The sequence below is a fragment of the Spinacia oleracea genome, chromosome 5, assembly GCF_020520425.1.
Source record: "Spinacia oleracea cultivar Varoflay chromosome 5, BTI_SOV_V1, whole genome shotgun sequence".
In the NCBI taxonomy this organism is placed as follows: Eukaryota; Viridiplantae; Streptophyta; class Magnoliopsida; order Caryophyllales; family Amaranthaceae; genus Spinacia; species Spinacia oleracea.
Window position 1 is genome coordinate 285,792 of NC_079491.1, and position 27,242 is coordinate 313,033.

At 35.8% G+C, this 27,242-nt stretch overlaps 2 protein-coding genes across 4 annotated transcripts; both read left to right on the forward strand.

Annotated features, from left to right (window-relative positions):
• Window positions 1–259: 259 nt before the first annotated feature.
• On the forward strand, window positions 260–15,237 carry LOC110779956 (uncharacterized). 3 transcript variants are annotated; one of them, XM_056829063.1, is made up of 6 exons: window positions 261–1,785; window positions 2,085–4,293; window positions 4,381–9,627; window positions 9,713–9,766; window positions 12,547–12,610; window positions 13,621–15,237. In XM_056829063.1, exons 2-3 carry the CDS (start codon window positions 2,086–2,088, stop codon window positions 4,768–4,770), a joined length of 2,598 nt encoding a protein of 865 aa, XP_056685041.1. In that variant the 5' UTR covers window positions 261–1,785; window position 2,085; the 3' UTR covers window positions 4,771–9,627; window positions 9,713–9,766; window positions 12,547–12,610; window positions 13,621–15,237. The 3 variants fall into 3 exon arrangements, with proteins under 3 accessions (XP_056685039.1, XP_056685040.1, XP_056685041.1); XM_056829061.1 differs by having other exon boundaries at window positions 260–4,293; XM_056829062.1 differs by lacking the exon at window positions 12,547–12,610 and having other exon boundaries at window positions 260–4,293.
• On the forward strand, window positions 4,839–5,471 carry LOC130460752 (uncharacterized). The gene has a single exon (XM_056828286.1). The coding sequence runs from the start codon at window positions 4,839–4,841 to the stop codon at window positions 5,469–5,471; it is 633 nt and encodes a 210-aa protein (XP_056684264.1).
• Window positions 15,238–27,242: the final 12,005 nt, after the last annotated feature.

A 27,242-nucleotide genomic window follows, 5' to 3' on the forward strand; every position in this document is an offset into this window, starting at 1 on the left:
TTGCTGATTACGTGCTTTGTTTGTGTGTGTTGATCATGGCTATGCCTTATTGATCCTGTGATGACCCATCTTTGGTGAGCAGTCTCTAAGGGTCAATAAGCGTTGCCCATCTACAGGTTTGAAGATGATGCATCATTGGGATCGGGATTAGAGAGCTTGTATTTAGTTTTGTTTTGCTAAGTGACTTGGTGATGGGGTAGTTTTAGGTATTTTTTCTAGCTTATTTTATTATATATTTATCTAATTTTATCATTTTTAGCGGGCTTAATTAGCGTAATTAGTAACTTTTCTTTGTTTTTAGGTCTTAATTTCGTAATTTGTTTGTTTTTCTTTATTTTATAATTTTATAGTTTGATTATTTTAGTTCTCATTATTAATTTTCTATTTTTATTTTTATTTTTATTTCTATTTCAATTTCAATATTTATTTATTTATTTATATTATTATTATTATTAGTCGTTATTTGTTTTATTTCTCTGCGTCGTTTCTTCCTCGTGCTTTTTATTATGTGTAGGTGATGCCGAGAGTGTCATGGTACAAGTTCCAAGGGCCGATTAATCATAGTACTTGGCAAAGAAAGGAAGCTTAACCTTCACCACATATTCTCTTATCCTACACCACATCAATTACCATCCACCTTCATCTCTTCCCTCTTGCTCCAACTCTCTTCTTCACCACAGCCATCAACAATAGCAGCAAGCCAGTATCAACACAAACAGCGCAACCTCCAACACCAATCAACCACCGTCGCACAACCAACAACAACAACACCAAAACACGGCTTAATCGCCAATTACAGAGGAAAAACAGAGCAAAAACAGAGAAATAGGTTTGGTCGAACCCGAATAGAGTTCGACCGAACCCAATTTACAGAAGCTACTGAATTCAAAGGTTCGCCCGAACATCACAAGTGTTCGCCCGAACCTATTTAGCGCTCAAATTGGTACGGAATTAATGATTGCACGTGACGATGGTGGTACTAGCTTCTTGAATTACCGCCGTACAGCCCGAAGTGGAAGGCTACGATTGAGATGCGATTTTTGGCCGTGTGATTGAAGGTCGAAGATGATCGATGGTGGATGTTGTTGATCGATGATTAATCGGCGGTGATGATTGAATGATGATGGATGAAGATGACTGAAGAATTATGGCTGTGGATGATGGAGGATGATTGATGATCGACGGTGGTGATTGGAAGACCGATGATGAAGATCGACGGTGGAAGGCGAGACGATTGATGATGATTGACGGTGAAGATTTATGGAGGAGCTGCGAAGGGAACGGCGAAGGAACAACAATACTGATTGTTTTAACGGTTTTTTCATGAAATGCCCATGAGGTTTGCAATAATGCACCAAATACACCTGCGCGTTTCAAAATTCATAAAATACCCCTAAAGTTCCGTACTGTTCATTAAATGCTCCTGGATTTAACGGACGTTAGCTTGCCGTTAGTGACGTTTTACCAATTTGCCCTTAATTGTTGTTTGGCGCGATTTAGGTAACAATTGTGACTGAAATTCCAAAAAAAAAAAAACTTCTCAACTTCTCTTCTTTCTCTCTCCTTTCCCCTGTTCTTCAACCCTCATCAATTCTACTGTAACTGACAAAATTCTGGGTAGATCTTCAAGAATTTAGTGAAATTTGTTGCGTTCTCTTTTGGCGAGTTCGTGGGTGTTCGTTTGGTGAATTCGCGACAAAAAGGGGGCAACTTGGAGGCGATTTAGAGCTTCGGGTGCAGTGGACGAACAAGGGCCCTTTTCCTAGTTGGATTATCTACTTCAAGGTAATAATTCCTTCTTCGCTGATTTATTTTGCTTGTAAAGTACAATTTTTTTCGCGAAATTGATTAGGGTTAGGGTTTTGCGAAATTGTCAGTGATTTTTTGAAATTGTCAGTTGAGATTAATTGATTGGTTAGAAGTTAGTTATTCCTTGGATTTGTTGTGAATAATTGTTTGGTTAGTTGTAAGTTGTGATTGTGACCTGTTGAATTTCATTGTGATCATGATTGTGGTTGTTTATTGATGAATTGTTGTTGGTTGAATCGAAATTCATGTTTTTTTTCCTTAAATTTTCCCTTTAGGATGACTGCAATGTGGTTGTTATTGCATCATGGATCACATAGCTTTGATGTGAGAGTTACAGACATGGAAAAGTATCGTCTTTTGAGGTTGTTTTTGGATATTTTTGAGGAATCTGTTAGGCAGGATGTGTTTTTACCTAGTACATTTGCCCTGTTTATTGAGTCTCCCTGTGGTAGAGTTGAGTTGGTAGATGATAAGACAATGAAGCTAATGTGGGGATGGAATTGGGGTAAGGACACTGCTGAAATATGGGTTGAGGGTACAGACAAACCAGGAGTGGTGTTTAGAAATGTTGTTGCCACAATTGAGCATCATAGGAAGGAGAGTGAGAGAAAGCTCAAAGAGAGACAAGATGAACTTCTTAGGGCTCAAAGAAAGGAGGAAGAGGAAATGAGGAAAAAACAGGAGAGAGAGGACATTTTAAGGGAACTTCAAGAACAAATGGAGTACACAATAGCTGTGGAGGTGCATGTGGTTGATTGTGAGGACTTAAGCACTGAGTATGTGAGGATTATAAGCAAGGATGGTGCTGATGAGGTGTTTCCAGGAGCCTCTCAACCACAACCCACACAAGAATCTTCACCCTCCAAAAAACCTACTTCTCCTAAACCAAAACAAAAGGCCAAAGTCAAGCCAACTACTCCAAAAGCTCCTAAGGTTCCTAAAGCCAAGAAACTGACCCCTAAGAGGAGACCCACCCCAACTCAAAAACAGGCCACACCAAAGGCAAAAAAACCCACCCCAACAACAAAAAAGCCCACCTCAACACCACAGCAACCCACCCCAACTCCAGAACAATCAATTCCACCAGCACAGCAACCCACCCCAACAACACAGCAGCCCATCCCACCACCACAGCAACCCAACCCATCACCACAAACACACCCCACCCATTCCCCACCACCACAGAACACCCAAAATGATCAACCACCCCATTCCCCACCACCACAGAACACCCAAAATGATCAGCCACCCCATTCAACACCAACACAGAATCAGTCTGAAGCTGTTAAAAGGAAGGGGGCCAGAACTAGACCTACAGGGTTCAGGGTGAACAAAGTGACTGCCAAGAAAGCTGGAACTTGGGTATCCAAAGGGAAGGGCATAGGTAGGAAGGGTACAGGGAGGTCAAAGAGTGCAAGGGTGTTCACTGATATTGAGGATATAGGTTCAGAAGAGGAGAGTGAGGATTCAGATTGGGAGGAATCTGAACCAGACTCTGAACTAGAGGAGGATAAACTTGATGATTGGGTTGACTCTGATGTGGAGGCTGAGGTGATAACAGATGATGTGCCTGACTTATTGTTTGAGGAATGTTTGGATGGTTCTAGTAAGATGGATAAGGCCTACAAGAATGGAAAGATATGGACTCATCAACCATATGAGTCCATCAAATTAGAACCTTGGTTGATCTTTCCAGACAAGTCCACTTTCCTAGATGTTTTGAGGAGTTTTTGCATACAAGAGGGGTTTGGACTAAGTGTTGAGAGGGCTGACAGTAAGAGGTACACTGCAGTGTGTGCAATAGAAACTTGTGACTGGAGGATACATGCAAGTAAGATGTTTGACAGTGTCAGTTGGGCTATTAAGGGGATCAGTGGGTGCCACAAAACTTGTGGGAGATTGGAGGAGAACCCTGTGGTGACCTCTGAGTGGCTATGTAAGAACATGATGAGTCTAATTGAGGCCAACACTGAAATTCCTGTTGAGACATTGAGAAGGTATGCACAGGAGACATTTCAATTGAGGGTTAAAAAGAGATTGTTGTACAAAGTAAGGAGTATGGCAGTAGAGAAGATACATGGTGGTTGGGCTGAGGCTTATGAGTTGCTTCCTAGGTATGCTGAGATGATTAAAAAGACAAACCCAAGAAGTTATGCACTTATTTCATGGGGTGCTACAAGTGGGGATGTGAACCCCAAGTTCAGAGCTTGTTTCTTCTCCTTTGCTGCTCAAGTCAAGGGATTTTTGAGGGGGTGCAGGCCTATAATTGGAATAGATGGGGCTCATCTAAGTGGGTTTTACAAGGGAATCCTACTCACAGCTGTTGGCATTGATGGGAACAATGAAATATTTGTTCTGGCTTATGGGATAGTGGACACTGAGAGCTGTGATAGTTGGACACATTTCATGAGATGCTTGAGGCAGATGTTTGAGCAAGAGGGTTGCAACAAAGATGATTGGACCTTCATCAGTGACAGGATGAAGGTATATGTTTATTTTGCTCCTTTTTTGTTTCAATTTTATAATATTGCAACAGATATGATTGGCCTAAAATGAACATATCCTGTGTAGGGAGTTGACTTGGCAGTGAGAGATACTTTTCCTAGAGCTACTAGGAGAGTTTGCTGCCAACACTTGTACATGAATTGCAAAAACAATGGATTTAGTGGATCTGCTTTCTTCAAACTGTTTTGGATAGCTGCAAATGCACACAATGAGTATGTGTATGGTAAAGCATTAGAGAAGATCACTGCTCATGATCCAAATGCTGCTGCATACTTGGACACATGCCAGGAGCAGTGGTCCAGGCATATGTTTGACCCTGCTGTTTGTTGTGATCACAACACAACAAACTTTGTGGAGTCATTCAATGCATGCACAAAACCATACAGAGACATGCCTGTATTCTCATTGTTGGAAGGTATAGCTCACCACTTCATGTTCTGTTCCTTTATTTTGTGATGTTTGTGATGTTCTGTGTATAATGTTGTATGTTGTTGTGTTGTTGTACATCAATCAGAAAGTGGTGTATGGAGAGGGTTGGGGCAAGATTTGACATGGCAATTGATATGGAGGATGGTCAGTTGACTGAGTATGCCAAGAAAGAGGTGGATGAAAGAACAGGAGAGTCTAGGTTCTGCTATGCTACAGCCTGTGGTGGGGGGGAATTTGAGGTCAGAGATGCACATGTGAACTTCCCCATCAGGTTATCAACTAGAAGCTGTGGGTGTGGGAAGTGGCAAATTTCTGGAATCCCCTGCAAGCATGCACTCAGGGTGATTTATGACCAAAGGCTGAACCCCATTGATTTTGTCTCCCCATTCTTCAAGTCTGCTGCATACAAGCTTACATATGCAGACCACATTCACCCCATGTCAGACCCAACACAGTGGCCTAACTTTTCTCTCCCTACCATTCAGCCTCCAGTCATCAAAAGACAAGCTGGCAGACCTGCTAAGAAGAGAAAGAGAGGACCAAATGAACCCAGGAAGGGGAAGAGAAACAGCAATGTGAAATGTGGAAAGTGCAGGGAGTTTGGTCATAACTCAAGGACATGTAAGAATGGAGGACCAAGCACTGGACCAAGCACTTCAGCAGCAGCAGGAGCAAGTACATCACAAGGGGGTTCAAGGGGGAGGAAAAGAGCAAACACAGCAACTTAACCATGCACAAAGTTAAAAGTTAGTCAGTTTTTGGTGAATTGTAGGTGCACAAAGTTAAAATAGCTTAGGCAATTTACAATTAGTATCACTTTTTGGAAAGAACACAATTGCTTAGACAAGATGTTTTTGTGCAGTTTCAGTGGCATTTGTCCACTTAGAAATCAGTTTTTGTAAAGCTCATATGCTTAAACAAGTGATGTTCTTGCTTGAAATTTGTTACAACTCTACTTCATTGCTATCCAAATTAGAAATGCAAACATTATTACACCAATTTTTATTGCAAACTTGAATTGTTGTTTCTGTTGTTTCAGTTTCTTCTTCAATAGCTTCAACTCTTCATGCATTCCCCTGCTTCCTTCTTGCATTCCCCTGTTTTCTTCTTGCATTCCCCTGTTTTCATCAGCTCTGTTTCCCTTGCTTTGAGCTTCATCAAATGTCTGCTCAACAAAACCTTTGCACCACTTGAAATTATCACAAGAATCACACTTGTAGTAAAGCTTTTGCGGATTTTTAGCCGTTTCCGAGCTCCTAATTGCAAATCTTCTCCCACAATTGCAGTTTTTATTTGGAACTCTTAGGTATGACAAACTTGGGATGGAAGAGGATCCGGTTTTTGAATTAGAACTCATGGCTATTTAGGAAATAGAGGGCTAAACATGGAGCAAGTCAAGTGAACAACAGCCTTACTTATAGGCAGCATGAACATAACGGCTATATTGAATTAAAACTAGTCGTTGGATTCAAATTATGAAGTTTGGGTATTTGGTGCAAAGAACTTTACAAATAGGTGTATACTATGCAAAACCTTTATATTTAGGTGCATTTTATGAATTTTAAACATGACTTAACGGAGGACTAACGGAAAGTCATAATAGGGGTATTTGGTGAACAGTTTTGAGTAAATAGGGGTATTTTATGAATTTTGAAACGCGCAGGTGTATTTGGTGCATTATTGCAAACCTCAGGGGCATTTCATGAAAAAACCGTTGTTTTAATGGGCTTTGGGTCTGATACTCTGATGGAAAGGAGTTTTAGGGGATTTGGATTCCACTTTTTCTTACTTTCTCTTTTCCTTTTTCTTTGATTATTTCTAATTATTTTCTTTTCCTTTTCTTTTTATTCTCTTTTAAATTCTTTTTGCTTCTTAGTTTTTTATTTTTACTTAGTTTTTGTTTTATTCCTTTTTTTTTTTTGGTTTTTAAAAGAGGAGGATAAATACATTCTTACTACCAACTTCATTGGGAGGTAAATAATTAGTTATAGTTCTTTTTTTTTTAGGGTTTATGCTTAGTTTTTTTTTTAGAGAGATAAAAGTGAGGAAAATCAATGGAAAATTGGGGCTTTTCAAATTCAAGTGTGACAATTTAGTTTGAAGAACCGACAATCAATCAATGAGCATTTCTATATCTCTCTCTTCATTTATTTCTTCATTTTTTGCTTTATTTATTTATTGTTTTAATTAGTTATGTTGAGTTTTTGTTTATTTTAATGATTCATGTTTAGATTAGTTGTTATTATGGTTTAGAATCATGTTTTTAGTTGTTAATTTCTATAAATTTTGTGTTTTTATGATTATGGAGTAGTTTATTGATTAGGGTTTGGTGAAAACTCAACTTTGATTGGTTTGGTTGTTTGTGATTGGAAATTAGGGATTTTCATGATTAAATTATTGCATGTTTAGGCATTTCCAATACATGTTGCATTTAACTTGATCAATTAAGTGTTTCATGATTGCTTGGAGTAGTCTAGTTGGGTTGGAAAGGGATTAAAGACCTAAACTAGACTATTTGGTTGAATTGGGACTTTGATTTACCTCGGGTATGATAGGGTAGAACGGGAGTTCATCCTTGATGCTTAGGGAAATTGCTCGCATGTCGGGAGATAGTTGGAGCTATTTGTGAATTCAACGCTTATCATGTAGTGCTTGTGAATCTTCCCCGTTTTCAATTCTCTTAGGTTCAATCCATGATTTGTTGTTGTTTGACCCATTCCCTAATCTCTTTTAGTTTAGTTGATTTAGTTTTAGTCGATTAGTGACTTTTCAAAACCCCGTTTCGACCTAGCTTGTTGTTCGATTAGCATAGATTAGTGCACCTTAGTCCTTGTGGATTTCGACCCTTACTTATCGCTTTACTTGTGTTTAGTGATTAGTTTAGGTTTTTGTTTGATTAGGAGAGACTAGTAACGACCTAGTTTCTACCTCTATCCATTGGTTTGTTAATTTGGACTTTAAACTTGTCGTACTATTTATATTTCCTTATTTTCGTTGGTTGGTTTTTGGGATTAAACCTGTAATCGATTTTTTATAAACCTAAAGTTAGTTTTATGTTTTCCGCTGCAAAATTCTGAATAAGCCGTTACGTTTTCACACGGGCGATAATGCGTTGATAATTCTCTACGTTTTATATTAAAAGGTTATTTTAGAAAAGAGAGAATTGTCGGGGTGTTACACTTACAACCAATCATTACAATATTCCATTTTCTTAATTTCCACCCCAACCCCCAAATAAGAACAACTTAAAGGAACAGAGAGAGTACAATGGACAATGAATTAACATTTTGCTACATCTACAATATAATAGCAAAATACGCTATTGATTAATACATACAATTTCAAAAATAAATTATTTATGTTATCTAACTTTAAGCAAAGCAGTGATTTTATTTTTTGTGCTTGCAAATTGAGACTATTAGGTATTAGATGCCTAATAAACCAATATCCATTGAATATGGAGCACTAATATATCAATTTATGTATAAATATTATTATTAATAATTAAGTATTCTAGTAAAAAAATAAAAAAATTCAGCGGATAGATGAATGGATCAGATGATAGATCGGGTGACGGTTGGATGAACCTTCACCCGAATTCAACCCAATCCCTCGCCTTATCCACCTGTCACCGGTTTAACATCCACATTTTATCGTGTTTTCATCCATTTATTCGATTCGGGTGATTCTGATGTCCGTCGGGTTTAGATAAAATTGTCACCCCGAAATGGGATTAGTCCAAATATTTTACTAGGGGATGTCAAATGTTAATTGTTTGATTTTATTACCAAAACTTCACTTCCCTCGTCATCGATGACGAGAGTTAGGTTGGCCCTCCGATGATCTAACCCAATTTTCTTTCCTTACTAAAAAAAAGAACTTCATTGGTTGCAATCCAAGTTCGTTAACCTTTTGTTTTTAAGGAAAAAGTTCACCAACCTTAAATTTTTCTCGATATTAAATTGACCTCTTTCTCTTCAATAATTATTTCAATCACTTTTGATTATAGTGAAATTGAAATACTTTGTACATATATTACAGAGTATTTATTTATCCACTACATATATTATGATACTTTGTACGCCCTCCGTATTTATTTAAGAGATACACTTGGTCGGACACGGGTATTAAGAAAAAGAATTGAATGAAATAAAGTAATAAAATAAGTGGATTGAGTAGATATTTTAATAAAAAAAACAAGTGGAGACCATGTCATTTTAGGGAGTAGAGGGTTGGGGTGGGGTGTAGATATATTATTTAATTAGATGGTGGGGTTGATAATTTACTAAAAATGGCAAGTGTATCTCTTAAATAAATACGGCTAGAAAAAACAAGTGTATCTCTTAAATAAATACAGAGGGAGTATAAAGATTTCAACAAGGGGCCATATAACGCTTTTAAGCATAATAAACTTTTGTGGAGTTATGGTAGACCCCTTCTAAGCATATCATAACACATATAAAGGCTTGAACATGAAATACTATTCATGTAACAGTGGATTCCCCATATTACCCTTAATTCTTCTTTGTTTTACATTCTACCCTTGAACAAATCTGGTGCCACGCTATCAACTCTCCCTCTCCTCTTCTTTCAATCTGGTGCCTTGATTCTTTGTTTTGTTCTTCAGCTCTCCATCTCCTCTTCTCTCATGGTAGTAACTTCTACCTTTCTCTTCTTCGATCTTACCTCCCTCTATTTTTAAACTAAAATGCCTCCTTTTCTCTCTGCTTCTCCTCCAACCAATATTTCCTTCTCTCTCCTTCAACCTCACAACAATGGCAGCTGGAAATTCTAGACCCATAACCAATTTGGGTTATGCGTTTGCAAAACCAAGCTTCAACAATCTTCAATGGCGGGATATGATTTCAATGAGTTTGAAATGAGGTAACTTTTCTCTTCCTTTGTAGCCTGTGTTCCCCTCTTCTAATTAGCCTAGGGTTCGATAATCATTTGTGAAGTTTTTTGTTAGGCCACTTTGACAGTCTTCACACTCTGCCCACATTTCTACTCATCAATTAAAGAGGTAATTAATCATGCCTTACATTTCAATTAAAAGTTCAATTATTTGGGTTTTCATGTCCGTTCATCAATTTTATACATCCAACCTTGCTGATTGGTAAATGGGTATCCCCCCCCCCCCCCCTAATTTTGAATTATGGGCTGTATTATATTGTATAATCCCTTCATCTTTGCTGGTGGGTAAAATTGGTTTTTTTTTTGCTGAATATTAATCTTATTTATTTATTCTTGCTAATGGATTAACGGAACTTTAAATCTAATTTGTAATTGTGGGGAGTAATATACAGTAAATGCTCTTCGTTTTTGTTAAGGCATAATTGGTTGAATGGGATTTTGAGCTAATTTTGAGTTTTTGGTAGTTTTGTGTAGTACTGCTATTCATTCTTGTTCGTGGATTATTGGGATAAGAGGCAAAACAAATTCGGGTTGGGTTTGAATGGTTTCAATTTTTGTTTGTTTTCCCTTTTGTGTTAGAATGTTGAATGTTGATTGTAGAATGTAGGAGTTACTTTATGTGGGTATGGTGTGTAGAGAGCCATGAAGGTCATCGATGTTGGCGGGATTTGCCTAATTCCCCAATCACTTGTGAACCAATAGACGGGGATGTTAACATGAAAGTCGTACTTTTTGGGCTTAATTTAACAAATTAGATAGTGAATTGTGAACCTGTATTCATTGTCTGGGACTCAAACTAGCGACTTAGGTAACACTAATCTTATGTGACATACATTTGTTCTTAGATGATGAAACTATGACTTAACTAGAAAGTTTAGCTGGAGAACTCTAGAAAGTTATGTCTTCAGTCCGTGCAGTCCTTTTAAGTTTTTCATCCTTCCAATTAGCAGTCTGTTCGCCACTGAATTCGCACTGAGACTAAACGACTGGAAAAAAAAAAGCTAGACTGAATGCTATTAAGTCAAGAGAGTTTAAATGTTGGTCCCTGGTTCTTAAACCCAAAAAACTAAGTTATAATGCGAATATTTTCAGGTTGTGCCTTATTTTTTTAGGTACACCAACCATCAAGGTCCTTCTGAGTTGTACATCGTCTAATCAAATGTTTTTCTGCTTTTTATCAAATACATTAGAAAATTGTTTTTCAGAAATTGATTTTCACCTGTTACTTAGCTGGTTAGCTTGTGGTGTCTACGGCTTTACGCACATGGTGTTACCCACTTCTCCTCTACACCTCCGTTTAGTGGTCTTTAGGTCTTCTGTTCAGTAGTTCGTATTAGTTTGAATAGGAGATTAACCTCTTTGCTGACCGTCCTGTAATCCCCCGTAATTTTATACATTTGATTTATATATTTTAACGTATATTTAATATATTTAAATAAGAATTTATGAATTTTGGAAATAAATATATAATTAACGTATATTTATTTATTACTTTTTAATATTTTCAACGATTTACGAAATCGAAAATGATTTTAGAATTTTTAAGTTGAAAAGAATTTGAATTACGAAAATTGATTGAATTTATAAAACGATCTTATTCGGTTTTGGATTCGAATCCTAAAACTAAATTCCTAATTCTAGCCCAATTGACAAAGCCCAAACAATAAAGCCCAAAACTTCTCTCATCCCTTCTCTACCTCTAATGCACGTGAAACAAAAAAAAAATTGAACAAAGCAAAACCCTCCCACAACTTCACGTGAAAAAGAAAGGAAACAAATCTCCCAAACCCTGCTTCACCATACACGTGAACTCCCAAGCTCTATTCAGTCGTCGGCCGTCGTCACCGTAGACCCCTGCACCCCTTGCTTCACCACCGTCGACGTGCTCCTCTCCCCTTTGCCGGTACTCTCTCCTCCTTCCTCTTCTATTTCGTTTTCTCTTTCTCTAGTTTTATCCTCCCCTTAATCGCAGGTTCTGTTTTCTTGAACCACCAGCCAGCCGCCGCGTGCGCAGCCGCGACCCCCAGGCCAACCACCACCTGCATCTTCGTCGCAGCCCTGCTCAGCCGACACCCTCTTCGATCTCTCTCCTCCTTCGCGTAGAAACCATCTCCTCCCCTGCTTGTTTCTTGCGCAAGCCAGCCGGCCGCCGCCACCGTCAACCATAGCATTGCCGTTGCCGTGCCGCCGCGCCACAGCACCACCTCCGGCCAACCACCCTCCCTTCCTTCTCTCTTTTGGTTAATTCCTTACCCTTTTATTTCATTAATGTAATATTTATGTTCTAATGATTTAATTAAGGTTTTCATAATTTAAATTATTAGTTCTGATAATTTAATTTAGAATTCAGATTATATGTTGATATTACAAACTAATTAATTTTCAGATTTTTGTTAATTATGTGTAAGTTAGAGTTTTAATTATGTTTATTAATTTAATTCATGTTTTCTTGGATTAGATTTATAGTTTTATGGTTTAATTATAATTTTCAGATTTTATATGTTTTATATAATTAAGTTGATAATTTTCAGATTATATAATTTGATTAAAATAGGAGTTTTAATTATTAAAGCATGGATTTTTAATGGTTTTAATAGTTTTGAAATCATGGTAGGATGATTATAAATTATTAAAGTTATCGTTTTTATGATTTCAAAGTTTTGGGAATAGTTTGAAATTAGTTATATTGCTGAAAATTTAAAGTATGGTGTTTGCAAAGAGTTTTCAACGAATTTCAATCACTAATTCAATAATTGTTATGCTAGGAAATCAAATATTCAAGTTTTGTTATTGGAGAAAAGTTCTAAATATGTTTAGGATGTAGTTAGAATGTGTTATTATAGCTGTGAGCGATTAGAAGTTGATTGGGAATCCTTGTTGGTTGTTTAGGCGGAGAATTCTCTGTAGGCGACGTTTGAATTATTAAAGTGGTCTTGCAGTTTGTTTACACAAGGTACGTACATACCTGTGTGCTTGGAATGTGTGCTAATTGTTGAAACCATGTTGAATTGTTGATGAACTTGGTTATGTTGAATCGTTGATGAACTTGGTTATGTTAATGTTGTTGATGAACTTAGTCAGGTTGATATCGCATGTTTGATACTGTTGGATGAACATATTAAACCTTTATTACATTTTGAGGATTATAACATGTTAGTATGGAAGATTGATGCAAACATGTTTGATTGGGAACACTAGATTATTCAGTATATAATTCAGATCAATTAATTGTTGTTCCCTTTTTAGCTTTTCACTACTTTATGAGGGCGGAGGACCTTATTTAGTAAGTTGAAACCTTATACCCATATTCAGGGGTTGATCAGTATTAAAGAAAAGATTGGAGTTAATTGGAATGAGTCTTGTTTGATGCCTCGTGATCACTTACTCAATTCCAAGATAAAAACAGTTATAAATAAATGTGAATTGTATGCCTTATGTGATTGTTGAGTCATAACAGGGTGTCAAGTTGTAAATCATGTAAAGTGAAACTGAGTAGCAATAGCTTTAGACTGTGCACGTCTAAAGTGACGGACAAACAGGAGTTGGGGTTCATGGTGGTAGCCCATGGCCTTTCATTCGGACCGGATTGATCACCGCGTCCTATTTTTCAGTCAAACGTTCCTCGATATCGCAGGTCACTGAGGTTACGGAGTCGCGCCCGTACCTCATCTAGCTAGAAAACTCGGTCCATTGCCTATTTCAATTAAAATAATATTATTGTTATAAAAGTCTAGTCCAGTCTAGCCTAGTCTAGTCAAGTATAATTGTCAAATTATTATGTTTTGTCTGTCCTTACTTATAGTTATTAGTATCATGTTAGGGTTGTGGGTTTGATAGTATCATGCTAGGATTGCTGTTGTTTTAGTATGTAGTACTCAGCTTTGCTGATTACGTGCTTTGTTTGTGTGTGTTGATCATGGCTATGCCTTATTGATCCTGTGATGACCCATCTTTGGTGAGCAGTCTCTAAGGATCAATAAGCATTGCCCATCTACAGGTTTGAAGATGATGCATCATTGGGATCGGGATTAGAGAGCTTGTAGTTCTGTTTGTTTAATCAAGTGATTCAATTTGTTAGCTTGGAATTGAAACTTGTCGCACCATTCGTATTTCCTTATTTCAGTTAATTGTTTTGGACCTAATATGTAATAAATTAATTATGAACCCAAAAGTTAGTTTTATGTTTTTCGCTGCAAAATTCTGAATAAGCCGTACGTTTTTACACGGGCGATAATACTTTCATAATTCCCTACAGTTATATTTTAAAAAGGATTGTTTTAGAAAATGGGAATTGTCGGGGTGTTACAAAGTGGTATCTAGAAGCTAAGGTTTTACTTAACAATTTTTTAGGCGCCTAACTATCTAGTTATTTAAAATAAACTTCTTAAAAATCGAGCTTCTACGTATTATAGTGTTCAAAAATTGGTACTTTTTTTTCGGGGGCCGATTTCCTTTTATCTTGTTTGAAAGTATATAATATTTCTTATTTAAGTTCAGAATTAACTTATTTATTCGAAACTTTTCGTTTATGTGAATTAAGTACGTTTTTCGTTATTTTCGAAATTAAATTAAATATATTCGGAAAAAAAAAAAAAAAAAAAATCTTATCCCTTAAGTATATTTATTCGTTTAATAATAAAAAAAAATTCTTATTAATTATTCGTTTGAAAATAAAAATAATAATAAAATTTCTTTATTTTATTTATTCGTTTATTATTAATTCGTTTAATAAACTTTTTCTTACTAATCGTTCTTGTTTTATTCTTTAAATTCTTCAATGTTTGACCTATTATGATTTATTATGAGAGATGGGTAATATAGGAAAGGGCATATAGGATAGAATTATATGTGCATTAGTAGTTAATTGCTAGCATAAGAAGTTAATTGCTATGTGCATATGTTAAATGTTTAAGTGTTGCATGTAAATGTGCATAAAAATTGTTTGATTACACCAAACTTATTGTTTTATTGAATTCTGATTATGCTTTGGTTGGGAAATCGTTAGTAAGATCTTAAGTTGTTTGTTTCATGAATAAAACGCTTCTTTCCAAGTACACCAACATAGGATCCTTTGAGAAGATCGACGAATACTGAGGATCTAGATTTCACTTCACAAATTTCCAAAGAAAGAACAGATAGACAAGATGCCTTAAACATTTGAAGTTGTAATAGTTAGTTTGTTCTTAAATGTTTTGGAGAATAAGTAGCAAAGCTACAACAGTTTAAAGTTAAAGCAATAAGAGTTTGACTTATTCTTTATTCTTTTCAAGGATGTATTAAACCTTTATAGAATTAGCAATAAAAGTTAAGGCATTCGTTTCCAATGTGAGAATTCCATAATTCGCCAACAATAGTTTATGTTTATGCCATAGAACTTTTAATTTTATTTTGAGGACATGTGTGTTGTGGATATTTAGGATTGTTATTAACATTCTTTTGAGGAATAGAGTTAGATCATTGATTATCCAAAGGATCAAGAGTTTATTTTGGGCACGCAAAGAGAATGTTTTCTTCTTTTATTCTGCCTTATTATTCGTGATGATTGAATTTGTTCCTTGTTTCTCAGTTGAATGTCATGTATGCGAATATCATTCATAAATGATTGTGTATGTATGTGAATTCTGGATGTTGGTGTGATATTATATTGCTAGGATAATGTTAACAGAAGTTTCGAACCTAAAATAGAATATATTACTCACAGGTCGCGCTCTAGGATGGCCAACAATAATGACCTAGCTGCTGCTATTCGCCTCTTGGCGGAAAAACTAGCTCAGGAAAGAACTGAGTACCCCGATCCTGCAGGGGACATGTTTGAAAGGCTTGCAAAAATTAAGCCACCATACTTCAAGGGGCAAGCAGACCCGACCTTCCTAGAAAACTGGATTAGGGAGTTTGAAAAACTATTTTGGGCGGTAAATTGTCCTGAAAATATGAAAGTAGGCCAAGCTGTCCTTTACCTAAAAGATGAGACTGATCTATGGTGGAAAGAAAATAGAACTAAGCTAAGTGTTGTTGAAGGATTTAATTGGGACTCATTTGTTGTTGCATTGAGGGAAAATTTTTATCCTCCTTTTATAACAAAACGAAAAGCGCAGGAATTCATAAACCTTGGGATGGGGAGTATGACCATCGCTGAATATTATAACAAATATATAGCGCTGTCGAGGTTCGCACCTGAGGTTGTAGCCACAGAAGAGATAAAGGCTCAGAGGTTTGAGCAAAGGTTGACCGATGAAATCCAGTTGGGATTAGGTGGAGAAACCTTTACATCTTTAGATAATGTGTATGAGAGAACCGCTCATATTTACGGTTTACAGTCCATAAGGGACGAGAAAAATGTTGTTGGGGAGAAAAGAAAAGAGTTTAATGTCCGGGAAAACCAAGGAAATTTCAAGAGGAATATGAATGAGAATAGGAATGAAAATGGAAATGGAAATTTTCGAGGAGGAAACAGTCAGGGGCACAACAATAAGAGTAAATCCGAGAGAGTGTATCACTGCAAGAGGTGCAACAATAATCACCCTGGTAAGAATTGCAAAGGAGAATTAGTGACCTGCAACTATTGTCAGAAAAGGGGGCATAGGGAGTATGAGTGCTTCACTAAGCACAGAAAGGAACAAAATAGTAATGGAGATGGGAACCAAGTGAGATTTAACCAGTCTGGAGGTCAAAATTCAAAGCCTGGAGGGGCACAAAACAATCAAGAGAACTATAATAAACCTGCAAATGATAACAACAACCAGAATAAGGCTCCAGGAAAACCGTTCATGATGACTAGAAATGAAGCTGAACATTCTGCAGACGTAGTTCATGGTACTTTTTCTATTAACTCCGTGCTAGTTAAAACATTATTTGATTCGGGAGCAACCTATTCTTTCGTTTTGTCATATGTTATTAAGAGTCTGAAGTTAGTAGATTTTGAAATGATTGATTTACCTGTTAGTATACCTACTAGTGTAACCATAAGGTGTACAAGATTATTTAAGAACTTGCCTTTGAAGACAAAAGATTGAGTTTTCCCTTCTGATTCGACAAAAGTTTAATTTTAGGGACCTAGATGTAATTCTGGGGATGGACTGGCTAAGTTTGTACAAGGCTAAGGTAGATTGTGAAATTCAGAAAGTAAGTTTAAGGAACCCTATTGGAAGGTTGAACTCATATAGATGTTTTCAGAAGACCAAGAATCTTCAGTTATTTCGGTAATGCAAGTGAGGAAATTGATGAATAGGGAGTGTGAACTATTTTTCCGTAGTGTGTTAGAGGTGAGTAAAAAAAAGTTGGAGTGAAAATCGAGGATGTTGCCATTATGAGTGGATTCATTGATGTGTTTCCGAGTGAAATTGCAAGTATGTTACCTGTTAGAGCCTTGAGTTCACTATAGACTTAGTTCCTGGAACGACGCCTATACCTAAAGCACCATGTAGAATGACACCTTCCGAAATGAGCGAATTAAGACACTATTGCAAGAGTTGTTTCGTTAAGGGGTATATTAGGCCTAATGCATCACCACGGGGAGCTCTGGTGTTGTTTATTAAGAAGAAATATGAGAGTGTGAGATTGGGTATCGATTTTAGGGAGCTAAGCAATGTAACCATCAAAAACAAGTATCCTTTGCCTAGGATAGATGACATATTGGATCAATTGAATTGGGCGAGTGTGTTCTCGAAGACTGATTTGCGTTTGAAGTACCACCAATTGAGAATAGATGATAAGGGCCTAAGACCATTAGGATTCGCCATTGTCATTAAAGGTTTATAGTAACGTCTTTTGGGTTAACCAATACACCTGCATTAATTATGGATTTGATGAATGAGATTTTCTACGAATTCCGAATTAAGTTCATCATTGTGTTATTGATGATATCCTGATTTATTCAAGGAATGAGAAAGAGCATGACAAACACTTGAGGATTATTTGGAGACGCTTAGAAAGAATCTAGTGTTATTAAATTAAGTATACAAATCTTGAGGTCATATGTGTATAAGTGACACCGACGGAAAAGTGAAGGACTACATTGATTGAGAACTATGTTACGTAAGGGAATAAATTTAAGAGGAGATTTGAGTGGTCCAGGATCGTTAGAAACCATTTGGCGTCTTGAAAAGATGAAAGGAAATATATGAATTGGTGAAAGAGCTAGGAGTTGTGCCCAAAAGTTATACATCCATGAAAGGCATAATGAGGTTTGGTAAAAAGGAAAAGTTGACCAGAAAGAGTCTCTGTAGATCCGGCTATGATTCAAGATGTGAGTGAGTGACCTATTCCAAGAACGTGTCCGATATCTAAAGTTTTCTAGGCCTAGATGACCATTATAGGAGGTTGTGAAAGACTTTTCGAAGAGAGAAAAACCATTGACCAACTTGTTGAAAGAGGAATCGAAATTCGAGTGGAGTAAGAAATGAAAAAAAAAAGTTTCTAGATTTTAAAAGAGCGTTTGACCTCTGCACCTGTTGCCGCGTCAATTGAAACTTTATGAAACCAATTACCCTACCCATGACCTAAAGCTAGCTGCTAGTGCGTTCGCTTTGAATGATTTGGAGACATTATCTTTATGGGGCAACATTTGAGATCCTTTCCGACCACAAAAGTCTGAAATTTTGGCAATAAGGTCTAGTTGAATCTTGGGGACAACATTGAAAACGAGTACTGCTTTTCACCCTGCAATTGATGGTCAGCCTGAGAGGACTAACCAAACTATGGAATATATGTTGAGAGCCTGTGCTATTAACTTTAATGGTAGTCGAGAACCACATAGATTTGATTGAATTTTCTTACAACAATAGCTACCATGCGAACATTAAGATGAAACCTTTTGAGGCATAGTATGGAAGTAAGTGTAGAAATCCCACTTACTGGAATGACTTCCGTGAAAATGTTGTATTGGGAACAGGATTCGTTGAATTAGGAATATCCAGAATTATTCCCTGAGATGAGTTACGAGGGCGTAACTCGTTTTCTTTTAGGGGGTAGAATGCGATAGAAATTCGCGCTTTTTACCTATTTTTATGGTGTTTTTATGCATTTTTATGCTTATTTTTAGCAACTTATTCATGTTGATGCAAAGTACATAGATTCTCCGCATAAGAAAATGTGTTCGTGAATATAACAAGTAACTCTTAGTTGGCAAAAGAGTGCACAAGAGTGGCACAAAGTACTTCTACAATAAGAATAAGTTGAAAAGTTTGGAAAGATATGTGAATTTTCGTGTCAAGTTTCGGGACGAAACTTCTTTTAAGAGGGGTAGATTGTAATCCCCCGTAATTTTATACATTTGATTTATATATTTTAACGTATATTTAATATATTTAAATAAGAATTTATGAATTTTGGAAATAAATATATAATTAACGTATATTTATTTATTACTTTTTAATATTTTCAACGATTTACGAAATCGAAAATGATTTTAGAATTTTAAGTTGAAAAGAATTTGAATTACGAAAATTGATTGAATTTATAAAACGATCTTATTCGGTTTTGGATTCGAATCCTAAAACTAAATTCCTAATTCTAGCCCAATTGACAAAGCCCAAACAATAAAGCCCAAAACTTCTCTCATCCCTTCTCTACCTCTAATGCACGTGAAACAAAAAAAAAAATTGAACAAAGCAAAACCCTCCCACAACTTCACGTGAAAAAGAAAGGAAACAAATCTCCCAAACCCTGCTTCACCATACACGTGAACTCCCAAGCTCTATTCAGTCGTCGGCCGTCGTCACCGTAGACCCCTGCACCCCTTGCTTCACCACCGTCGACGTGCTCCTCTCCCCTTTGCCGGTACTCTCTCCTCCTTCCTCTTCTATTTCGTTTTCTCTTTCTTTAGTTTTATCCTCCCCTTAATCGCAGGTTCTGTTTTCTTGAACCACCAGCCAGCCGCCGCGTGCGCAGCCGCGACCCCCAGGCCAACCACCACCTGCATCTTCGTCGCAGCCCTGCTCAGCCGACACCCTCTTCGATCTCTCTCCTCCTTCGCGTAGAAACCATCTCCTCCCCTGCTTGTTTCTTGCGCAAGCCAGCCGGCCGCCGCCACCGTCAACCATAGCATTGTCGTTGCCGTGCTGCCGCGCCACAGCACCACCTCCGGCCAACCACCCTCCCTTCCTTCTCTCTTTTGGTTAATTCCTTACCCTTTTATTTCATTAATGTAATATTTATGTTCTAATGATTTAATTAAGGTTTTCATAATTTAAATTATTAGTTCTGATAATTTAATTTAGAATTCAGATTATATGTTGATATTACAAACTAATTAATTTTCAGATTTTTGTTAATTATGTGTAAGTTAGAGTTTTAATTATGTTTATTAATTTAATTCATGTTTTCTTGGATTAGATTTATAGTTTTATGGTTTAATTATAATTTTCAGATTTTATATGTTTTATATAATTAAGTTGATAATTTTCAGATTATATAATTTGATTAAAATAGGAGTTTTAATTATTAAAGCATGGATTTTTAATGGTTTTAATAGTTTTGAAATCATGGTAGGATGATTATAAATTATTAAAGTTATCGTTTTTATGATTTCAAAGTTTTGGGAATAGTTTGAAATTAGTTATATTGCTGAAAATTTAAAGTATGGTGTTTGCAAAGAGTTTTCAACGAATTTCAATCACTAATTCAATAATTGTTATGCTAGGAAATCAAATATTCAAGTTTTGTTATTGGAGAAAAGTTCTAAATATGTTTAGGATGTAGTTAGAATGTGTTATTATAGCTGTGAGCGATTAGAAGTTGATTGGGAATCCTTGTTGGTTGTTTAGGCGGAGAATTCTCTGTAGGCGACGTTTGAATTATTAAAGTGGTCTTGCAGTTTGTTTACACAAGGTACGTACATACCTGTGTGCTTGGAATGTGTGCTAATTGTTGAAACCATGTTGAATTGTTGATGAACTTGGTTATGTTGAATCGTTGATGAACTTGGTTATGTTAATGTTGTTGATGAACTTAGTCAGGTTGATATCGCATGTTTGATACTGTTGGATGAACATATTAAACCTTTATTACATTTTGAGGATTATAACATGTTAGTATGGAAGATTGATGCAAACATGTTTGATTGGGAACACTAGATTATTCAGTATATAATTCAGATCAATTAATTGTTGTTCCCTTTTTAGCTTTTCACTACTTTATGAGGGCGGAGGACCTTATTTAGTAAGTTGAAACCTTATACCCATATTCAGGGGTTGATCAGTATTAAAGAAAAGATTGGAGTTAATTGGAATGAGTCTTGTTTGATGCCTCGTGATCACTTACTCAATTCCAAGATAAAAACAGTTATAAATAAATGTGAATTGTATGCCTTATGTGATTGTTGAGTCATAACAGAGTGTCAAGTTGTAAATCATGTAAAGTGAAACTGAGTAGCAATAGCTTTAGACTGTGCACGTCTAAAGTGACGGACAAACAGGAGTTGGGGTTCATGGTGGTAGCCCATGGCCTTTCATTCGGACCGGATTGATCACCGCGTCCTATTTTTCAGTCAAACGTTCCTCGATATCGCAGGTCACTGAGGTTACGGAGTCGCGCCCGTACCTCATCTAGCTAGAAAACTCGGTCCATTGCCTATTTCAATTAAAATAATATTATTGTTATAAAAGTCTAGTCCAGTCTAGCCTAGTCTAGTCAAGTATAATTGTCAAATTATTATGTTTTGTCTGTCCTTACTTATAGTTATTAGTATCATGTTAGGGTTGTGGGTTTGATAGTATCATGCTAGGATTGCTGTTGTTTTAGTATGTAGTACTCAGCTTTGCTGATTACGTGCTTTGTTTGTGTGTGTTGATCATGGCTATGCCTTATTGATCCTGTGATGACCCATCTTTGGTGAGCAGTCTCTAAGGATCAATAAGCATTGCCCATATACAGGTTTGAAGATGATGCATCATTGGGATCGGGATTAGAGAGCTTGTAGTTCTGTTTGTTTAATCAAGTGATTCAATTTGTTAGCTTGGAATTGAAACTTGTCGCACCATTCGTATTTCCTTATTTCAGTTAATTGTTTTGGACCTAATATGTAATAAATTAATTATGAACCCAAAAGTTAGTTTTATGTTTTCCGCTGCAAAATTCTGAATAAGCCGTACGTTTTTACACGGGCGATAATACTTTGATAATTCCCTACAGTTATATTTTAAAAAGGATTGTTTTAGAAAATGGGAATTGTCGGGGTGTTACAGTCCTGCCCTAACCTGAATCTTGTCACCCTCCGGGTTCCTTGTGCTCGTGCATGCTTAGGTCCTCTTACCTTTTTCTGCTCCTTTTGGTTACCTACTTTACCTACTTACCCTTAGATGAAACACTTGATTTTTCTCATGGTGAGATCAGAGATAGGCAAACTGAGTTTGTACTTTTTTCCCCTCATGGTGGAATCAGAGACAGGCATTGTATGTCATTGGTGGTAATCTGGTAGGTATGGATTTCCAACAGTGATAGAAGCAAATGAATGAAGGATCAATTCCCCCCTCCCCTTCTTTGGAATTGGGTAGGCTGTTGTGAGAAGTTGAGACATTATAGTTAAGTTGAAAATGGTGAAAGTATAGCCAGAGAGGAAAGACTAAGGAGGTAATCTAGGTTATTGATTTTTGTGTGTGTGCGTGGAAGGAAAACTGTATCAAATGCTAATCAAACAGTGCTTAACTGTATGTTAAGTTTGGCATATACTACGTATGTTTTACTTCTTTTTTTCACAATGTTGCGATTCTATAATTGTACATTCTTTAAGATAAGCTTAATGGAATTACAGGAAGCATCTGGTCGTTACTTGGATTTGCATCAATTCTACAATACATACGTCAATTCAAAATTTGGTGAACCATTGGATTATGTTGCTTACCTGATGGTATTCTCACAGCCACAAAAAATTCCTCGCAAACGAAAGATGACAAGGTAAACCCTTTCTGTTGTTTTTCTTTCCCCATTCATTTATCTTTTTGTCATCATAAGTTTCCTCAATCTCTTCTCTGAGCAGTAGTACAAACACCCTATGTTTGCTTGGTGCTTCTGCAGACAGTACAAAGAGGTTGTACTGATAAACACCTCCTAAGGCAGCTTGGTGCTTATTATTACTTTTCGAGTACAAACACTCTTCTGCAGGCAGTACAAAGAGGCATATACTACGTGTGCTTTACTTCTGCAGGCACTTTTTAAAACTAAGGTTGTATTTATAAACAAAATTCGGATTTTTATAAATAAGCCTAACTATAAAAATCTTATTTATTTAAATAGACTTCTCATAAAACTAACTTAACATTTATTTATTTGGGGAATATAATTTGACAAAATACCATTTGTTCTTAAAAATATATACTCTAATTTCACAATTAATCCTTGAGTCTGAACAACTTACTTTGGAATAACCAAATTATAAATATTTGAACGATTAGATTTCAAAATTCTATCTAGGTTATTATTTATTCAATAATTTATCTTTAGTTACCTTACAAAAAAACAAAATTAATTAATTTAAGGTAAAACTTGAGAATTTACTTTTGAAGGCTAGCTCAAAAAGTAATAATAAAATCCTAAATTCAATCTTGAATTGGTTTAGGAAAAAAAAAACTTAAGTACGATTTTAAGAAGATAATTATACCAAATATAAGATAAAGAGTTGCTCAAATTTTTGGGCTATTACACATTCGGATTCAAATGTTTTGATATTGAGTAAATAAAATGAAATTCTGCACTGTAACTCTGAAGCAAACTTGAGTTAGGAGATGTAGAGTGTAGAACGGTGATATAGAATAAAGTTACTACTTTAGCCAATTTTTTATTTAATGGTGAAATTCGAACTTGAATGGTATGGTTTTTGGGCGGTTAAATTCTTCAAAATGAGCGTTTTTTTTTGTTCTTGTGTGTTGTTCCAATGATTAAAACTATGTGAATAATAGTTCAATTCCATGTCTTAAGCTTTGACCCTTTAAATGGCACTAGCACATTCAGAGCATTATTTTTCGCTTTCTGTCAATGCTCAATCACATGTATGTCTGTGTAGTCTTGGTTCTTAATTGCATAATTTGGTCTTTGCTTCTTGATGAAGAACCTGTATTAGTCATCTATGTTGTTGCTTCTGGGTTTATAATTTTTGATGGCACTTAGCAGGAAATGAAGAGAGTTGGTGTATGTACCGAACTTGAAAAAAATTCTTTTAGCTCACAGGAAATGAAGTTAAAAATAGGAATGTAGACAAACTGTAGAGTCCGCTTCTCCTTTCAAATGCAATGGAAACCCGAATGTCTACAATTATAAAATTACATTCACAAATAAAAAATGATATTTTTTTATGTTCTCAAAACTAAAATGAACCCTTTGGATGATGGTGTTTCATTACAAGATAAAACGCATACAACTAATTTATCAGGCGGTTTTTAAGACATTGGGTTAGTCCCCGTGTTGCGTCCAGAAAATTATGTTAGGAAAATTATATGGAGTGTCTAATTGTTCGGAAAATAAATTAAAGCTTAGGTAAATATTGTAAGAAGTGATATTAAAACAATTGACCAAAGATAATGAATGTGGAAAGATTATGGTTAATAATATTTAGATGATATCCTATTATTTTAAGGTTCATTTTATATTTTCTATTTATGTGGTATGATGTATACAACTGGTATGCTTTGATTTCATGCCCATCATTCTTCGAGATAATTCCTTTACTTGTACGAGATGGATATTAACTGTAGTAATGAAAATAATACACTTTATTCATTGCACGGTTGCCCCTTTGAAGATCATCTTCTTATCCAAAGAACCTATCATTGAGGGAAATATTTGTACGTGACTTGTGTATAAAAAAGAAAGAACTTCTTTTGTATCATCTCAAAAATATAACTTGTAATAAATAATTTTATTTTTGGACGGAGGTAGTATGACAAAATTTTGTTATTAATAAACTGTTTTCATTAGAGAACTGCACAAAACTTTTACATAGAATATCCATGATTTCAGTTTTTTCATATTTATAAACAGAGATGAAAAATTGGTCTCTCATGCTATAGAGTTGAATGAACAGCTCTGCAGGATTTTTTCAAAGCATGCAGTTCAATCTGCTTTCAGAAGACCCTGCATCAACAGCTAAAGCTCATGCGCCTCCTAAACAGCCCCCTCCATCATTGGATAATAATAGCCTGGATAGTGTCAGAACTGAACTAGGACGAAGTTGCATCTCAACATACAAGAAGGAATCTTCAAACGAGGTGGGTTAAGAAGTTGCATCTCTTAATAGACATGAAGGAATCTTTAGGTGTCTTAGGAACTCTTTAGAAGCTCACATTTTTTTTCCCATCCATTACTTTATTTTTTGGCTTTACAGATGGGATGTTGTTGTGTAGATTAACAAATAGCTAAGCATAAGTGTAACTCATGTTATAAAGTTGATTGAGATGTAGGGAAGAACATAGTGAATGCCCATTTTTTGGAATCACATATTTCTTTTTTTGCTTTTGATTGCCTACTACATGCGTCAACTTACTAATCCCGAAGCAAATAGTTGGTTAGTGATCAGCACATCAGTCATCAGGTGTCTTCAAGGGCTCAGTCCAACAAGGACTATCAAGTGTGTACAGAAATTAATCATGTCGAGTGCAATGTGAGCAAACTAATTCATTACTTTGAAAACTCATTGTATTCATCACAAGCTTATTCATGTCTACCAAAACAACAAAAGCTTCCAAGACAAATCAAAGTGTATACTCGTTAGGTAAAATTCCAAGATTTTGTATCAATGATAAAATTAAACGCTCAAACAATCCAGGGGGCTAACTAAAACTCATGCAATGTTCTGAAAGATGCAAAATGCCAGCGATGACTTCTTACAAAATGAACATGAACAACATATTTTTCGTTATGCTGCCTATCATAGGTGGCAAAGTATTATCATTAATGGAAAACCATATTCTGTACGATTTGTAAAACACATGCAAAATAATTCGGGTAACATAAATATGTGTTATGAAAATTATGATCAATTAACTAAAATCATACTTGGGAGCTTTTGTAAAATTATGACTTGTATCTTGACATGGTGATCTCTAATTTCAATTTCAGGTCTTTGTAATCCCTTATTTCTTTATAATCACGGTACTATATAGTTAAGATCATAGCAATGCAATAACATATCTTATAATCTTAGTTAGAGTAGTTATTTTGTATAGGAAATCATTGATATCTCTTATTTTTTTTATATCAACCTAAAACTAGAAAACCCGTAAATCTTTTAGCTTGTTATTGTGCTTCCAAACTATCAATGATATGATGCCTACATTATAAATGTGTTTATGATTTCGTATTGTTCAATTTATGCAAATACAAGCGACTTTAGCATGACATTGCTCATTTATCATATTTCTTGCATTTACTATAAAATTATATGGAGTAACTATATGTCTTTTATCGAACATTTTAACAAGATATTTTTTTATACCTTGGGGGACCGTGCGCGCTAGCGCACGATCCAACAACTAGTTATTAATAATAATACATAGTACAAAATACAATTACCCATTCCTTCTGGTCTGAGTACCTATATCATGGGCCTTATGAACCATTTGCCTACTAGACTTTTTAACTACACAATTATCCAAATTCTTGTCTAGAATTTAATTGCACACTGTTGATATTTCCAGCTTGCAAACTGAATAGTGAGAACGTGCATTGTTCCAATTACTTGTTCCGGACTGGCCTTGCTCCATCGAAAACAATATTATTCTTGTGGATCCGGATTGCCCACAGTAAAATAACAAAGTCTCTCGCTCGTGGGCTATCGTATGACTATATTTTTAATAAACTAATTTTTACCTTTATAAAAAAGTGAAGAAGATAAAGTTATTTTGCCTTATTAAGATTTTTCCAGAGAGTGAACCTCTTCTGATTTTTTAGATTTTTTAATTTATTCTACTCCCTCCGTTCCTAATTAAGTGTCCACTTTGGACATTTACGCGATTTTTAATAAAACTGAATTGGGTGTAAGAAGTAATGATTGAGATTTTGTTTTTTTTTTGGAAAGGAAAAAGTAAATAATTGTTTAATGTTTAAAGTACAAATAAAAAGGATGTGGGAATTGAAAAGTGGGAAAAATGTAGAATGTGTAAAGAAAAGTAATAATGATTTATGGAAAAGTGAGAAAAGTGTGTGGAAAAGTGGGAAAAATGTATAGAAAAGTGGGAAAAATGTATGTCCAAAAATGAAAACTGAACACTTATACGAGAACACTATTTACGGGAATAGACACTTAAATAGAAACATATGGAGTATAATACTGATACCGAGCATTTTTTATTTTGGCCCTGTTCGGCAAAATTAGCTAGCGGGTAGCGGTTAGCGGTTGAGTAGCGGGTAGCGGTTAAAGTAGCGAGTAGCGATGAATAATAGCGGGTAACGGTTAGCTGTCAAAGTAGCGGTAACTAATATGAGTGTTCGGTAAAAGTAGCGGTTGATATTATAAAAATAAAAATAAAAGCAAGAATATTATTTATAACTTTATTATAAATTTGTCAAACTCTACCCGCTACCTTAAACGCTACTAATTTTAACGTTTGACAAAAGCTATCCAACCACTACCTCAACCGCTAACCGCTAACCGCTAC

What these genes read in the sequence shown, in the direction of transcription:
- LOC130460752 (XM_056828286.1), top strand. Translation starts at nt 4,839, where the DNA reads ATGGAGAGGGTTGGGGCAAGATTTGACATGGCAATTGATATGGAGGAT.
- LOC110779956 (XM_056829061.1), top strand. Translation starts at nt 2,026, where the DNA reads ATGAATTGTTGTTGGTTGAATCGAAATTCATGTTTTTTTTCCTTAAAT. An exon ending in TCATCAGTGACAGGATGAAG is followed by an intron (nt 4,294 to 4,380) that starts GTATATGTTTAT and finishes TATCCTGTGTAG; the next exon opens with GGAGTTGACTTGGCAGTGAG.